At 41.4% G+C, this 18,196-nt stretch overlaps 1 protein-coding gene across 1 annotated transcript; it reads left to right on the top strand.

Moving 5' to 3' along the window:
- Positions 1 to 1,010: 1,010 nt before the first annotated feature.
- On the top strand, positions 1,011 to 12,674 carry LOC134003818 (uncharacterized). The gene is made up of 15 exons (XM_062443172.1): positions 1,011 to 1,119; positions 1,261 to 1,364; positions 1,458 to 1,730; positions 2,191 to 2,284; positions 2,382 to 2,458; positions 2,557 to 2,781; positions 2,890 to 2,958; positions 3,074 to 3,196; positions 3,325 to 3,387; positions 3,496 to 3,571; positions 3,681 to 3,749; positions 3,845 to 5,783; positions 9,039 to 9,288; positions 9,590 to 9,687; positions 12,566 to 12,674. The coding sequence occupies exons 1-15, from the start codon at positions 1,011 to 1,013 to the stop codon at positions 12,672 to 12,674; spliced, it is 3,678 nt and encodes a 1,225-aa protein (XP_062299156.1).
- The last annotated feature ends 5,522 nt before the right edge of the window (positions 12,675 to 18,196 follow it).

The following is an 18,196-nucleotide window of genomic DNA, read 5'->3' as shown; positions in this document are numbered from 1 at the left end:
TGTTATATTACGTGATGGTTTGATTGTGATCCGTTTATTGATTGTGTAACTTTGAGTGTATTTCGTTAGCATTTGTTAGCATTATGCTAGCGGACCTTTACGTAACGCTTCAGAGCTATAAATAGCAACTTATCTATTGTATTAATAGCGACATGCTATGTTATGGCTATGAGAGACACTGATGTTTATTGATTGATGTGTGTGTGTGTGTGCCGCTGCTACACACACAGCTGGACTGCAGTATTTTGGTGATATGGAGGGTTGTTTATAATGCTCCTGGTTTGCTGTTTTACCTGCTTTCAGACAGATTTCCACTCACTGTGTGTGTATTATATTAAGTGATGGTTTGATTGTGATCCGTTTATCGATTGTGTAACTTTGAGTGTATTTCGTTAGCATTATGCTAGCGGACTTTTACATGACGTTTCGGAGCTATAAATAGCAACTTATCTGTTGTATTATTAGCGACATATTATGTTACGGCTATGAGAGACACTGATGTTTATTGATTGCTGTGTGTGTGTACCGCTGCTACACACACACACACACAGATTTCCACTCACTGGGTGTGTGTGTGTGTTATATTAAGTGATGGTTTACTTTTTGTTTGTTTGATTGTGATCCGTATTGATTGTGTAACTTTGAGTGTATTTTGTTAGCATTATGCTAGCGGACTTTTTTGATCTAGTTACATGTAATACAGTAATGTAGTCCAGCATAAGTTAAGTTGAAATCAATCCTGTTAAACTGTCTTACTGTGACTTTGTAATTAGCATGTCATTCTATGTTTAAAAGCTATGGTCTGTAAAAATTCTAACAAAGGGAGAAATATTCTTTCTTTTTTTTATTGCAGTGCATGCAATATACATAGATGTTCACAACTGCGTAATTTGCTACCTAAACAGTTAATACTAAGGGTGTTGTTTATTGAGCTTAGTGCATTAAACTTGAGTCTAAATACAATCTCTGCTGCTTTGTTACTGATGTGTTTAAACTTTGTAATCATTCAGATGCCTCGTATGAAGTCCTTCCGCCGTTCCCAGGCCGCCCGGAGGAGAGTGGAGGAGCAGCGCATCGTCATGCTGGGTCGTCAGCATTCTCCCTGTGGCACCCTTGAACGTATGTATTATTTTAATGAATATTTTCCTTTATATGTGGAAGGTGTAAACTGTTTTCTGTTTTGCACAGTTTTCCTATTGGAAATGTGTTATGTTTTGGATATGTTGTGATTGTTGTTGTTTTTATCTTGGCTTTATCTAGGCCGTGGCACCGGCTGGCGCCACAAGGTGGAGAAATGGCCGACCTCTCTGCTGACTGGCCGTCAGCACAAGTTGGTCATTCCAGATGATGCCCCCGGCAAGAAGGTATTATTATTTTTAGAATTTAAGAACAAATAATTTGATCCAAGGAGTAATTATTTCCATTATTTAAAAAATATATATCTTGTGTTGTTTCAGTTGGTTCTTCTTGTCGGTGCCTCGCATCTGCGAAGCTTCGCAGATCGACACGTGCCGATGCCAGAGGGGTGCCTGTCCTTCGCTGTCATGTCGACGCCGGGGGCCTGTGCAGCTCAGTTGAGGACCGAGGTGCTGAACGCTACGGTACCTCGGACCCCTGACTTGGTCTGTCTCATGGCTCCTAGCAACAACCTGACAGCGAGCCGGACAGTGGACGAGGGCCGGGCCGACTTCGCCAAGCTCCTGTGCACGGTCTGCACACGCTGGCCTAAGGTATGCACAATTGTCATTACAATGATTATTATTGCGGTTATTATGATTGGTTGTATAATTACATGGAGGTGGGCTTGGTTTGGTTTGGTCAGCTGTAGGAGAGAGAGGCTGGGAAGGAGCAGCGCCAGGTGAGTGGATTGGTACAGTTGGGCTAAGTTGACTAATCAAGCTCTCCTTTCACACTGTAGTAGGGGCTGGACAGCGTGGTGGCTGCACAGAGAGAGTGGAGGAGCACCGGAGCAGAAAAAGGCTGAAGAGTTGGTTATTGCGGTGGAGAGCCCGGTGCACCTGAGAGCTGCGCAAGTTTTTGTGTGGCAATAAAAAATGTTAATTGAACTGTGTCTGACTAAACTGTGTTGAGGGAATTTATAGTGGCAGCAGCCTGTGCCACAAACGAATTTGATTGTAAAAAGAAATGTACTTTTTGTAATAATTTTTTGTTTTATTGTATTTTTTGTAGGTGATCGTCATGGACTTCGTGCCGCGTTTGGTGGTGGATGAGGAGCTCCAGGGCCACTTCCGGAACGCCTTCAGCCAGGTTGCTGCACGCATGGGTATGTTTTTTTTAAAAAAGGGGGGGGAAATTGCCTTAATCTGAAGTATGTTGTCTCTGAATATTTCAGTAATTCATGTTTTTTTTTTCTCCTGTAGGTGTCCCGTACATCCATACTGCAGACAACTTCCCCACCTTCCGCAAGGAGCATCTAAAGCTGTGGTGCAGAGACGGCGTAAGTAGAATGCTGTGATATGTTCATGTTTTTGGAGTTGAAATGAGTGTCTTTTGTGTACATTTTATAAATTGATTTTTCATGTTTTGTTTTTGCAGGTCCACTTGAGTGACAAGCACGGGATGCCTGTGCTTGCTGACTTGTTGTGGAATGCCGCCTACACCCAGCTGGCGGTGCCTCCACCAGAGCCCCAGGTGCCTCGCAGGACGTCACCTGGGTCGGCAGCGCCGAGACGCCTTCCACGAGTGGTCGTCAAGGGGGAGATTGTCGCTCCGCGGCAGTCAGACCCCTTCGGCTGGTCACTTGTGGAGGGGCGTGGGAAGGTAATAATTTGATTGAAACTTCATGACAAACAGTAACATTTAGAAACATTTGCGTTATTCATATTTAAATGGTACCTCTTTGTGTAATACAAACATTTGTCATTACAGAGGCGACGCTCCGGGGAGGAGGGGGAGGAGTCGTGCGGCGCGGGCAAAAGTGGGAAGCTTCAGCAGCCGGTCAGTCTATTTGTGTTCTGCTTTAACTTTATCATTGATATTTTTAGTGATCATATGTGTATTATATGTCAAAGCAAGTTGTCGGTAATAGTCTGTCTCCATTATTATTTCACAGGAGCTGGAGGTGCCCTTCCCACTTAACCCGGTGCGGTTCAGCAGCGCCGTGATGGATGCGTTGGAGAGGGCCGCTCCATCCGATCTGTCCAGCCCTGTGTGCACTGCGCCACCTGGCAAGAAGGTAAGTTATATGCAAATGATATGTGTTGGGTGAGGCTTTATAACGAAGTATATCCCTAGTAACACACTGTAAATTAATTTCAAATTTTAAATTTGATGTTAATTAATATTTTCATGTTTTTCTTTTAGAAACCCCGCGTGGACCGTCAGCCCAAGGCAGCCACTTCCAAGAGGAGACAGGCTCCGCAGCAGGTTAGTAATAGTTTAATGCAATATTTGATTATTTGTAATAGATGACATTTTTGAAAAAAATGTGTGGATGGAGTTGGTTAATCATTTTTGGTTTTTCTCCTCTTCTAGGTAAAGGCTGTTGTGGAGACTGCTCCTGTGGAAGTGGTCGTGACGCAGAGGGATGCTCCTGCTGCCTGCGTCACAGGTAAGATTGACCCTAGTTCTAATGCTTGTATCTTCCTGATTAGCCTTAACAGTCATTTATTGATGGAGTTTGAAAACGTGTTTGTTAACCATGTCACATGTGTCCTCAGAGTCATCGCTCCCCAGCCCCGTGGACGTGGTCGTGACGCAGAGGGATGCTCCTGCTGCCTGCGTCACAGGTAAGATTAACCTTAGTTCCTGATTAGCCTTAACAGTCATTTATTGATGGAGTTTGAAAACGTGTTTTTTTTAACCATGTCACATGTGTCCTCAGAGTCATCGCCCCCCAGCCCGATGGAGGAAGACTTCCCTAGATGCGTCAAAGGTAGGACAGATTTTGATTCTTCCTGTTCAGGTTCAGTGTGTTCGGACACTGATGTTACTGCTGACCACGAGGACTGTACATCTGCTAAGGTTAAATGGGTTAGGGGAAGTTTCCATCAGGGCAATCGTAGATTTAAATACCCAGGGGTTCAGTGTATGCCCATAGCTTTAGCAAGCTTGGCTCAACACACAGTCAACAGTGTTTTCTCGTGGCGGCGTCGCGATTTGGATCATGTTCTCCATCTAGGCGATGACTTGTACGCGTTTTTGCGTGAGGACAGGAGGATCAGTGGTACTTTCGAGGTCTTGTCTGTTCCTGAATTGCCAGGACAACATGTTTTTGACGGGCAGCAGTTTACCTTCGATTATGGTAGTGACTATGTAAGTGGTGTGGTCGATGTAGTTGATGGAGAACTTGTTGAGGCTGGTTTTCACACCTCTCTCCTAAACGGATTGGAGAGGATGCTTGGCAAATATAGCACATGTTTGATGACCCTGGGTGGTACTACATGCGCCGTTATTAGTCAGAATGGTAGATATGCTGTTGTTGATTCACACGCACGCAACGCTGCTGGAATGGTAGGTCTTTATGGTCGAAGTATAGTTGCGTATTTTAGTTGTGTTAGAGACCTGCATGAGTATGTATGCAATTTGGCTGCATCACTCAATGCATATCACGCAGGTTTTGAGATAGCCGGTGTGTGTGTCTTTCACATAGTGTTTGATGATGCTCCTGCTGGTGATGCAGATGTTGTAGTTGTTGGTGGTGATGCTCCTGCTGGTGATGCAGATGTTGTGGTTTGTGGTGATGCTACTGCAGATGAGGTCGTGTCTGTGATAGTTGATGCTCCTGCTGATGATGCAGATGTTGTGGTTGTTAGTGGTGATGCTACTGCAGATGAGGTCGTGTCCGTGATTGTTAGTGGTGATGCTCCTGCTGATGATGCAGATGTTGTGATTGTTAGTGGTGATGCTACTGCAGCTGATTCAGATGTTGTGGTTGTTAGTGGTGATGCTACAGCAGCTGATTCAGATGTTGTGTTTGTTAGTGATGAGACGTGTAAACAGCTGCAGTTTGATCCCCTCAGTAAGGAGGTTGCCCAGTCGGTTTGTAAACGGGTAAATGTAGAGTTTGAGAAGGTTGATGAGGTAGTGTCTGTAGGAGTTGGTTTGTTAGGGTCTCCTTGTAAGAAGGAGAACATAGTGGCTGATGGGAACTGTTTCTTTAGGGCAGTGTCTCTAGCTGTGAGTGGAACACAGAAGAGTCATAGGAAGATTAGACTCGCTGTTGTTAAGCATCTAGAGAAGAATGCATCACAATATAATGACATTTTGAGAAGTGAGTATTCTTCAGTGGCAGATTATATCAGGGAGTCAAAGATGAGCTATGTTGGCAGCTGGGCAACAGAGGTGGAAATTCAGGCAGCCGCAGATTGTTTAGGAGTTGATATCTTTACATTTTGTGATGGTAGATGGCTTGAATATAGCTGTAAGTTTAATGGTTTGTCTAGACAGGGGATTTATTTGGAAAATTGTAATGGTAACCATTATGAAACGGTTGTTTGTGTTTATGAGCCTCAACTGCAGAGGTGTTATGGTTTGTGTAATGTGAGTAGTTCGGATTGGAAAGTTTATGATATGAGACGTCGTAGTGTAGAGGGTTGTTCACTGGAAAGTCCAGCGTGTAAGAGAGTGAAAACTGTTGATTGTGCAGGTGTGAATAGTAATAGTTGTCTTTCCAAGTTTTTGAAAAATAAGAGGAAATCACAAATGAAAATGAAATATCAGGATAGTGTGCTGAATAGGGAGAAGAAAATGGAAATGCGCAATAAGAAATATCGTCAGGATGTGTTGCTGAGGGAGAAAGAAAAAGGGGAAAGTATTGGGAAGTATAGGGATAATTTGTTGCATCGAGAGACAGTTAAAGCAAAGAGTGTTGGAAAGTATAGGAATAATTTGTTGCATCGAGAGACAGTTAAAGCAAAGAGTGTCGGGAAGTATAGGGACAATGTTTTGCATAGAGAGAGAGTTAAAGCAGAGAGTGTTGGGAAGTATGGGGACAATGTTTTGCATAGAGAGAGAGTTAAAGCAAACAGTGTTGGGAAGTATAGGGGAAATGTGTTGCATCAGGAGCGCGTTAAAGCAAAAAGTATTGGAAAGTATAGGGAAAATGTGTTGCATAGGCAGAGAGTGAAGGAAATTAGTCGAAGAAAGTATCATGGGAACCCGGAGCATAGAATTCGTGTTGCAGCAGGTAACAAGTTGAAGATGGTAGACATAAAAGACAAGCAGAAGCAGTTTGATTTTGTCATGGACCAGTTTTTGGATAAGGTTAAAGACGGTCCAGATTTTGTGTGCTCTGTTTGCCATAGATTGTTGTTTAGACGGCAGGTTTTAAATTGTAGAATAGAGAATTACAGTAAGAATAAGGCATTAGCTTCATTAGCAGATAAGTGTATTTGTGAGGACTATTTACACAAGTGTAGTAAGGACTGTGTAGTGCCGTGTCAGTTGTTAGATTCAGCTAGAGGTCAGTTGTGGATTTGCCATACGTGTAATTCTAAGCTTAATAATGGTGTACTGCCACCTGAGAGTTCAGTTAATAACTTGAAACTTGATCCTGTTCCACCGGAGTTGGCTTGTTTGAATAGCTTAGAGCAGCATTTAATAGCTTTGCATATACCGTTTATGAAGATGTTGGCTCTACCTAAGGGAGGTCAGAATGGAGTGCATGGACCGGTGACATGTGTTCCAGCCAACATAGTGCAGACGAGTAATTTGTTGCCGCGTTCCAATATGGAGGGGTCTTTGTTGCTTGTAAAGTTAAAGCGCAAGTTGACATATAAAGGGCATTACGAGTATCAGTTTGTGGATACTATGCGCGTTAGGAAGGCTTTGCAATATTTAAAAGAAACAAATGTGTATTATAAAGACGTTGAATTTAATGAAGAGTGGCTAAATGAGTTTCTTAGGGAAGAAGATGATGCAGTTGTCGAACCGGAGGTTAGCGGTAATGTAGAAAGTGGGGAAGCTGAGGATGTTGAAGATGAGCTTTTGCACGATAGGCAGCAGCATTGTATGTTTCAGGACACGTGTTTTATGCCTGTTGATATAGGTCAGGAAACGTTAGATCAGTATTATGAGGGTGTATTGAATCTTGCGCCTGCAGAAGGTAACAATCCTGTTAAGTTACTTTCTGATCAGGAAAATGAGGCCAAATGTTTCCCAGTGTTGTTTCCTCAGGGTTGTAAAACGTATCACGATAGTAGGACCAGTCCTTTGACGTTGTCGCGGTATTTGAATAACAGGATTTTGCATGCTGACGGTAGGTTTTCTAAAAATGTAGAATATATATTTTTCGGTCAGTATATGTCTGAGGTTCAGCAGGTTGTATCGAATGTGTCGATAGCTCTGCGTAAAGGTAAAGGTCGTCCTTCTAAGAAGGTAGGTGATAAGAGTGTAAAGGATTTAATTAACGATGAAGAGTCTATGAAGAAGTTGTTGGAGTTCGATGACGGGTATCGTTTTCTTAAGCCGATCCGAGGTACCCCGGCTTTTTGGCAAGAAGCCCAGCGTGGGCTTGTGGCTTCAGTCCGTCAGCTAGGTCTGCCTACTTGGTTTTGTTCATTCTCTTCTGCAGATTTGCGATGGACAAATTTACTTAATAGCATTTTGAAACAGGAAGGTAGGTCTCAGACTGCTGAAGATTTAGAGTGGGCAGACAAGTGCGAGTTACTGCGTCGTAATCCGGTCACTGCAGCGAGAATGTTTGATTATCGCTGGCATGTTTTTTTGAGGGAGGTCCTTATGTCCCCCTCAAATCCAATAGGCAAAATTATCGATTTCTTTTATAGGGTGGAATTCCAGCAGCGCGGTTCACCACATGTACATTGCTTGTTTTGGATCGAAAATGCACCAAAAATTGACGAAAACACAGACGAAGAGGTCGTGGAATTTATTGATAAATATGTAACATGCGAGTTACCGTCACAAGATGAGACATTATTGGACACTGTCACATCTGTACAACAACATTCAAAACGACATTCCAAAACTTGTAAAAAGAATAACACGGCTTGTCGTTTTAATTTTCCAAAAGTGCCATCCACGCGTACATTTATTTCTCGTAGCCCATCAGGGGAAGAAGCCAAAAACAAATGTAAATGCGAGGAATCTGAAGCATGTACATGTGGTAAACGGGATATGAAAAAACCCGATCTGATGAGACGAGACCATGCAGAAGACATAGTGGGCAATATCAAGGCGGCTGTGTTAAAGGAGGAAAATAGTAATCTCACTGTTGAGGAATTGTTGCTGCGTTTGCGGATTAGTCCGGTTACTTTTGAGGCTGCGTATAAGCGTATAGCGAAAAAGACTAGTGTAGTGTTGAAAAGGCAGGTTAATGAGGTGTGGATTAACCAGTATAGTAAGCCGCTATTGAAATGTTGGAACGCCAATTTGGACGTCCAATTTGTTGTTGACGCGTACGCTTGCATTGTTTATATTATTTCTTACATCTCGAAGGCAGAGAGAGACATGGGATTGTTGCTAGGCAATGCCCAAAGAGAAGCGTCAAAGGACGGGAACGTTAGTGCGAAAGAGGCATTGAAAAGTTTAGGTAGTGTGTATCTACATAATAGAGATGTGTGTGCTCAGGAAGCAGTGTATAGGTTAAGTAATATGCACTTGAAAGAATTTTCTAGGAAGGTTGTGTTTATACCCACAGGGAATAATATAGTTAAAATGAGTTTACCAATAAATATATTGAGGCAAAAGGCAGAGTCTTCAGATTGTAATGCAGATGACATCTGGATGACTAGCATAGTTGATCGTTACAAGAATAGGCCTAACGATAGCACATTTAAGGACATGTGTATAGCGACATTTGCGTCGGAGTATCGCGTAGTAACTAAAAATGAAAAGTGCAAGGATCGGATTCAATTAAAGAATGATTGCGGATTTGTCGTGAAAAGAACTAAAACTAAACCTGCAGTAATTCGATATGCGCGCTTTTCTGAGACTAAAACGCCAGAATTATTTTATCAAAGTATCCTGCAGTTGTTTTTGCCGTATCGTTTAGATGAGCAGCTAAAGCCTCGTAATTTTGAAACGTATGCACAGTTTTATAGTGATGCTCATGTTAGATTTAGTGATGGGTCGATGCATTCGGTGAAGGAAGTCGTAGATTTGAATAGGAGTAAATTTGAGATTAATGCCGACGAGTTGGATGAGATTCAGGAAATGATAGGTTTAGACGGTGTAGCAGAAGATGCCTGGGGTGAATTGTGTCCAGAGCAGGAGGTGGAGCGTTTAGAGTGTCAGCAGGAACGGGAAGAGAAAAAGAGAGAGCAGGTAGCAGATGATGAAGATGTTGTGAATATTCCAGACTTAGCTGTGAGTAGGGAGCAGGTAGTGCATTTAGAAAAGAGGAGTAACATTATGTGTAGGACTGATGGCTTGGCTCTCATTAGGTCTTTAAATGAGACTCAGCTGTCTGTTTTTTATCAGGTTAGGCAGTGGTGCTTAGATAGGGTTAGAGGCAAGAATCCAGAACCGTTTCATGTTTTTGTTACAGGTGGTGCAGGGACGGGAAAGAGCCATTTAATTAAAGCCATTCAGTATGAGGCTATGAGGTTGTTGTCAACAGTCTGTCGTAATCCTGACAATATTTGTGTGTTGTTAACGGCTCCTACAGGGATTGCTGCGTACAATTTGCACGGAACAACCATTCACAGCACATTTAGCATTGGCAAAGATGTTCGCCTTCCCTACGTACCTTTGGGTGAGGAAAAGGTGAACTCTTTGCGTGCTAAATATTGTGATCTTCAAATTGTGATTATTGATGAAATATCAATGGTTGACCACAGACTGTTGACATACATTCATAGTAGGTTAAGACAAATTAAACAAACAGGTGATCTTGCTCCGTTTGGGAATGTGTGCGTCATTGCGGTTGGAGATTTTTTCCAGTTGGCTCCGGTTAGAGGGAAGCCTCTTTATGAAGAGGAACTCGGAGTCAACTTTTGGTCTAGCCTTTTTAAGGTGGTGGAATTGACAGAAATAGTTAGGCAAAAAGATGGTGAGTTTGCGGCGTTGTTAAACCGAGTTAGATCTCGTTCGAAAGGGACCGCGATGTTGAATAGCGACATCGAAATATTAAAACGTTGTGAAACCGGTGAAGTCAGCTCAGCTTTACACATTTTTCCGACGAATAGACAGGTAAATGAGCACAACGATGAGGAATTATTGAAGACATGTCCTGAACATGATGAAATAGAGGCTCAGGACTTTGTCAATGATAAAAAAACGGGTAAATTGGTGTTGAAAAGTGGCCATCATACAAAAACATATAACACGTGTTTAGCTGAAGTGTTGTCGTTGGGTAAGGGTGCACGTGTTATGTTGTGTAAAAATGTGGATGTTTTAGATGGTCTTGTTAATGGTGTGTGTGGTTTTGTAACAGACATTGTCTATTTAGAAAAAAAAAAGTTTCCTCACAGAGTTTATGTGAAATTTGATGACGACAATGTTGGTGCTCAGAGGAGGAAACAGTGTGTGAGCCCGTTATTTGAAACGGGCTCCATAGGCATTGAAGCAGAGGAAGAAAGGGTGACTAAGAAAGGTGGCTTGCGTCGTCAGTTTCCACTTAAACTTGCGTGGGCTTGTACTGTACATAAGGTACAGGGTATAACCGTAGATAGTGCTGTGGTGTGTCTGAAGAAAGTGTTTTCTGCAGGTCAGGCGTATGTGGCCTTGAGTCGTGTTAGAAATTTGTCAGGGTTGGTGATTCAAGATTTTGATGAAAAGGTCATTTATTGTAAAGATAATATAAAGGATGCAATTCAGGGTATGCCCCAATATTTGATAGAAAATAACATTAGGCACAAATTGGATACAAATACATTCAACGTTTTTTTGATGAACGTACAAAATTTAACTAAACATGTATCAGATTTGGCTTCATGTACACAGCATTTGCAGCTTAACTGTATTGCTGTGACAGAAACATGGCTACCTGCTGCATCCACAGAAGCGGTAAACATCGAGGGCTTCACTTTTCACAGTAGTCCTCGAAGTGTATCGTATAACAGTGACCATCCAACACTGATTGCACTGCAAGGACAACAACATGGTGGTGTTGGCTTGTACAGTGCAGACAATTTGGCCTCTAACATTATCGAAATGCCACCATTGAATTTAGAATGTATTGTTCATAATTGGCTAGAATATAATCTATTAGTAGCAGTTATTTATCGGCCACCGTCATATCCCATGTCTCTGTTTAAAGAACATTTAGGTAAATTACTTGATTGGCTACATCCTAAAAGTAACAATATTGTAGTCATGGGAGATTTTAATGACGATCTCTTGAAATCATCAAGTGTCTGCAAATTTCTAACAGACAAAGGGTTTGGCCAGTTAGTAACGCAGGCGACAACAGAACAAGGGACCTTGATAGATCATGTTTATGTTAAAATATCAGATTATGAAGTTGAGTGTGAGGTTGTGCCTGCGTATTTTAGTGATCATGAAGCAATTGTTTGCTGTTTTAAATGTAGAAATGTGTAAATGGGTTGTGGTGTTTAGGTAATTGTTTCTGGTATCGGGTAGAATGGATTGCGCGTTAGTTGATCATTGAGATTGAATCAATTTTACAATCATGAGGCAGTTGTTGATTCTAATAATGTATTGTGTTTGAAGTAGACATAGGTGAGTAATCATGTTGTGGATGTAAGGTATATGGTTAGCTGTAAGTGCAAATTAAATGGCTTTGTCTTATTATAGTTGTACATGTTAGTCTTGTGGTCAGCTGTATGTTCTGTAATGCTTTAATGCATACAACATGGGTCTAAAAGTGATTTTTATTTTGATGAATAATTAAAATCATGAATTATATATTATATATTTTTTTAAATGTAATCAAGAAAACACAACTGTATTGTATAATATGAAATGACAATTTTCTTACCCATGGTGTGCATTAGAGGATGTTTGCATGGCTTTATTTATGTTGTATGTGATGTTTTGTTATGTATGTTGTAATTTAAAAAATAGGATTTCTTTTTCCTACATTACAACAGCATTGTATTGATACATATTTGGCCCATTGAACCACTTATTCAAAACTACATTAGTTGCATAGTTTTCCACATTTGGTGAACAAATAAATTGTAGTTGTCATTTTGACATATAATAAAATGCTGTTGCTAATGTAGGTTTTGCTTTACCTACCTACCTACCTACTATGTTTAGCCAAAAAGCAAAAGGCACTGGTAATGGCTACTCCTGGTTTATACTGGGATGGGGTTCGATTCCCTGCGGTGCCCTGCTAATTGGTTTCGTATCGACATGAAAGGTCATATTGTTTTCATTCAGTTCATTGTCTCCAAAAACTGTCATTAACTTTCATAACACTTGAAAGACCTTGTCAAAACTCTGTCTCCTGTAGTTGTGCTTTCTCCTCTGTCTCCTCTCTTGTCCTGTCACTTTCTGCAGAAGGAGTGGAGAGGGGTGAGACCAGCTGTCATCAATTATCAATAGTTCTGTACACCTCATCACACGATCGTAGACTCTGTTGATACAGTCAGTCATGCCTTCCATCTCTTGTTGACTATTTTATTGTTCTGTCAGTAATGCACTTTTCTGAAGACCTGCTTCTCTGTGTGTGCAGTTTGCCTCCGCCTGACTCCAGCCTGGTTGGTCCAGCCCCAGTTTCAGCCCTGAGCTCAGGCTTTTGGCCCAGCCCTCGTCCCAGTCTCCCAGTTACCTTCCTGCAATAAAACTATTTTAAAACCAGTTACTACCTCCTGTGTCAGTTTTTTTTTTTGCACTAGGGTTAACACTTCTTGTGTCCAGTAGGTGGCGCTGCGAGTAAGAGAAAAAAAACTCCCTGGCCGGAGTTCATTAAAGCAAGCAAAACGGCCGATGGTTAACAATGGTATTAATAAAAAATGGCGCACATGAGTTGTTGTTGCCAGCAGGTGGTGCTATGAGTATACCTTAATGATCATACATACACATAAGTCGGTCATAAATACAAGGTGTGGAAATGGCGAAAAATGGCACCAAAATTGAAAATTCAAATAAAATTGGCCGACTTCCTGTTGGAGTGAGGGTATGGGTCCAAGAGACTTTTCGGTGCGTCTTTACACGATACATGGGTTTACCGAATTTCGTTTGTCTACGTCAATCTGAGTCGAGGGGCTCCATTTTTTAAATGTTCTAGGGGGCGCTATTGAGCAGTTTTGCCTAGTGGGGATATGGGTCCAAGAGACTTTTTGGTGCGTCTTTACACGATACATGGGTTTACCGAATTTCGTTCGTGTACGACAATCTGGAGGGAGGGGTCAATTTACTTTATCTTCTACGGGGTGCAGTACCCCCATTTGGCCAGCAGTTACTGTTAAATGGCGAAAATGCAAAATTCCTCACATCGCCACGCCCAAACCGAATCCCTAATCAGAAAGTTTTTGATAACTTTTCATCTCCAATGTCTCAAGATGTTTCTGAGTGAATTTGAAGTCGGTCAGATTAAATCTCTAGGAGGAGTTCGTTCAAATACGATGCGTGGAAAACACCAAAATGGCACGAAATTGGCACGTTTGATTCATAATGGCCGACTACCTGTTGGAGTGAGGGTATGGGTCCAAGAGACATTTTAGTCCGTCTTTACACGATACATATGTGTACCGATTTTCGTTTGTCTATGTCAATCTGAGTTGAGGGGCTCAATTTTTTTTTGATTTTCTAGGGTGCGCTATTGTATCCAGTAGGTGGCGCTATGGAGCTAACACAGTATTGATGCATATACGTGTTCAGGGCGGGACCTTCTACATGCGTGATTAATTTGGTGTAGATCGGATGATGTCTGTAGGAGTTATAAGGACTTCCTGCTTTTTGGCGAAGGATCGAATGGCGAAGGGAATTGTCGGCGCCGCCACCCCCAAACCGAATCCCTAATCAGAAAGGTTTTGATAACTTTTCATCTCCAATGTCTCAAGATGTTTCTGAGTGAATTTGAAGTCGGTCGTAAAAAATCCCTAGGACAAGTTTGTTAAAGTACGGGGCGTGGAAATCGCCAAAATCGCACATATTTTTCAAAATGGCCGACTTCCTGTTGGAGTGACGTCATGGGCGCCCTAGACTTTTTTGTGCATCTGGACATGATACATATATATACCAAATTTCGTTGAAGTACGTAAATCTTTCACATTTTTATATTCGTTAGGGGGCGCTATTGAGCCATTTTCCTAGTGGGGATATCCGTCCAAGAGACTTTTTTGTGTGTCTTTAGATGATACATATGTGTGCCGAATTTCGTTTGTCTACGTCACTCTGGAGGGAGGGGATCAATTTTTTAAATATTCTAGGGGGCGCTATTGAGCCATTTTGCCTAGTGGAGATAAGGGTCCAAGAGACTTTTTTGTGCGTCTTTACACAATACATATGTGTACCGAATTTGGTTTGTCTACTTCACTCTGGAGGGAGGGGCTCAATTTCCTTAATCTTCTACGGGGTGCAGTACCCCCATTTGGCCAGCAGTTCCTGTTAAATGACGAAAAGGCAAAATTCCTCACATCGCCACGTAGCAACCGAATCCCTAATCAGAAAGTTTTTGATAACTTTTCATCTCCAATGTCTCAAGATGGTTCTGAGTGAATTTGAAGTCGGTCAGATTAAATCTCTAGGAGGAGTTCGTTCAAATACGATGCGTGGAAAACGCCAAAATGGCACGAAATTGGCACGTTTGATTCAAAATGGCCGACTTCCTGTTGGAGTGAGGGTATGGGTCCAAGAGACATTTTAGTGCGTCTTTACACGATACATATGTGTACCGATTTTCGTTTGTCTATGTCAATCTGTGTCGAGGGGCTCAATTTTTTAATTTTCTAGGGGGCGCTATTGAGCCATTTTGCCTAGTGGCGATATGGGTCCAAGAGACTTTTTCGTGCGACTTTACACCATACATATGTGTACCGAATATGGTTTGTCTACGACAATCTGAGTCGAGGGGCTCAATTTTTTTAATTTTCTAGGGGGCGCTAGTGAGACATTTTTTCCGGCCCATTTTCGCGATCCTTAAAATATCAAATTTTTCGCCGGGTCGGACATGATTGCAAGTTTTGGTGAGTTTTGGGGCACGTTTAGGCTGTCAAAAAGGCGTTCGTTTAGGCAGAACTATAATAATAATAATAATAATAATTTCTACGATTACAATAGGGCCTTCGCACTGGAGTGCTTGGGCCCTAATAATCTCTACGATTACAATAGGGCCTTCGCACTGGAGTGCTTGGGCCCTAATAATTCCGGCAATTACAATAGGTCCCTCACTGACTTGTCAGTGCTCGGGCCCTAATGATAATCAATGAGCAGTAATAGAACATCCACAACCAAAGCACAATGTGTCACAGCTGCATTTATCTTGCACTTTCTCTCTCCCAACAAATTTCAAAAGTTCAGCAGGATTGATTTGGAGCCGCTGTGTGATTTTCAGCGGGGTGAATTGACCCCCCACTTCACGCTGATGAAAATAGATTGCCTGGTCGCTGCCAATCTCAGCACAGACACTTGTCACATGAGATCTTACTCATATTTGCAATGCAAAACCACAATTTCATGTTTTTTTTGGTGCACCACTGTAATCATATGGCATCACGTGTGTGGTGAAAAGCATGGGGAAATATATTGAAACCTTGAGAGAGGCGTGTGTGTGTGTGTGTGTGTGTGTGTATGTGTGTGTAGATGTACTCTAGGGCAAATCCATCTGAATTATTGAGACCAAAACAGCGAGCCTTGTGTCTGTCAGACGAGCTGCCTGGCAGGCTCGGCTATATAAATGGTGACCTCTCGATCAGAGACTGACATGAGGTGGCCTTGTTACCTGCAGACCTGCGGGGCCGAATCAGCGACTATGATGATAAAACAAGGGTGCCAAGGTCCTGTCAAACAGATGAATACTTTTCTGAGCCGTTATGCCTTATTAAGAATTCAAAGATAGCTTAGCTCTAACTCTAAGTTACTAGATGATGCAAGATCATTCCAAAATGAGGACGACGGTTTTGCCTTTGGACAAACAGTGAAAACTGAATTGTTTTCTCTCAAACCAGACCCCTTATATTTATTCAGATATGTTTGCACAAGGTCACAAAATAGCACAGAGGCTGTATATTTAATTGGTTTTGTTGAGCTATGGCTCTACATTGGCTAATTTCAGGGTTTTACTGCTGCAGAACTTGACTGAAATAGATACCCAGCAGTCCTGCAAAAAAAAAACCAAAAAAAAAAAACCCCTGATGAGTTATTTGAAAAATGAATCCTTCAGATCTAAAGCTTACAAGAAAATGATGCAGTTTAGTTCAGACTATTAAGTTTTAAAACCTTCCTGATAATGTTGGTCTAATTTTTAGGTTTTGGTCAACATTCCTGATGAATTAACTAAACCTAAACCTATTGCTTCACTAAACAAAGCCATTATGATAAGCTATAGGAACATTTACCCTGTCTTTTGAGCATTAAATAAATCCTCTTGTGCCTCCATGTGGACAAAACATTATCTTCTGTATGAGTTCTCTGTTTTTTTACTATCTCTATCCTGCAGCAGAACACACGCCGTATAACCATTTTATATCTCTCCTCTTCCTTTTAGCATATAAACATCTGTATATTTGAAATAAAGTGACTCATGAAGTGACTCAGTGTTTGCCCTATATTGCTTTTGCTGGATTTATTGGATTGCACAAATAAAGAACGCACGCCACTGTACATAAAGCAGCATGTTTACTTGAACACTGTGGGTAAGACATTCTGTATGGTACACTGGAAGAAGATCATAAGTGCAATGGAAAGCTGTTGTTGACTTTCCAGGTTAAAAAGACTGAGTTTTGTGAAACATTGTATAAGTGTCGAGTAGCATCAGAAAATGCCAGATTCCTTTACATGTCTGCACACAACAGGTGATGCTGGTGAGTTTCATTTGTGGCTAAATGAGAGCCAGCTGGAGGTATCGTTAGGAAATCCTGGATCCTGCAACAAAGATCCGTAAAGGACAGGAGGTATACTCTGTGTTTTGGGGAACCGACTGACGGACTGTAATATATTGACTTTGTGGACAGAGAAATTGAGTCTGGGTTGGGGAAAAAAGGCACAGCTTGTTTTTTGGGTTGTTGTGTGTGTTAATCTATTGTCATTGCTTGTAAATACACTGTGTGGGAACCTGTAATTTGCTGTGTTGTGTTTTTGTGCTTGTGTTATATTGAATTTGGTGTGTACTGGTGGTTTTAGGGGGTGATAGTGTTATCATACCGCTTGTAAGGTAATGGTTGGTACATTTAAAATGGTCAGATACAGAATCTGAATGGCACCCCAGCTCAGCAGCCATTGACTGCTACAATGGATAAAAACAGGAAAGCTCTGTATTGCCACACAGGGTTATAAAAAGCTTTATGTAACACAGCTGATGTGTGGCTTTGTCCATTTGTCCATAGACTCTCCGCTTCTTCTTTATTCAGAGCTCAACACTGTCCATATGTTGTGCGTCCAACAGCACTAATTTATATGTAAGAATAAAATATAATTCAATGTGAACTTGAGCTAAAATAAAATAAAACCAAAAGCAGGACTGCAGAAAAATGTCTTTATTGCTGGTTTGTACATACAAAAACCAGTTCAGCACTGCACTTTTGAACAAACTTCAACAAAAACGGATGAGAAATGAAAAAGGATCCAACAAAGAGTGAACAGAAAAACAAGACTTAAATACAGACAGAACTAATGCGTTGATAGGGAACAGGTGACTAGTCAAGGGCAGGCTGGTAGTTGGCTGGGAGGACAATGGAGACAACCCCCCCCCCCCCCCCCCCCCCCCAAAGACACTGAAAGACTCTGCCCAAATAACTATAACTACTGCTAATCTAACACTTTTTCGATCAACAATAACGATAATGATTTGAAAAAAGGACAAAACTGAAAGAAAGAGACTGAAAAATCCTGTTGTTGTTTATCCACTACTTGGATATGACTTCTTTTGAAAGTAGATTTTATAGTAATAATGTTGGTAACACTTCCCTAATAAGCATCCATAAACAATATATAAACTAGAACCAATCACCCATCTGCATATAAATCATCCATATAAAAATGTTTGCAACATTCACAAAGAAGCAGAGATCACAACCCACATACTCACTATATCCTTCTAGTATTATTTTACCTATATACCACCATCATATGTGGATAATCTGTGTGACCGTTTTTAGATACTTCACCTTTAATCAGTCAGATAATACCTTACATTACAATATGA

Source organism: Scomber scombrus, chromosome 21 (assembly GCF_963691925.1).
Source record: "Scomber scombrus chromosome 21, fScoSco1.1, whole genome shotgun sequence".
NCBI classification, from domain to species: domain Eukaryota; kingdom Metazoa; phylum Chordata; class Actinopteri; order Scombriformes; family Scombridae; genus Scomber; species Scomber scombrus.
This window is presented reverse-complemented; position numbering and strand designations above follow the sequence as displayed.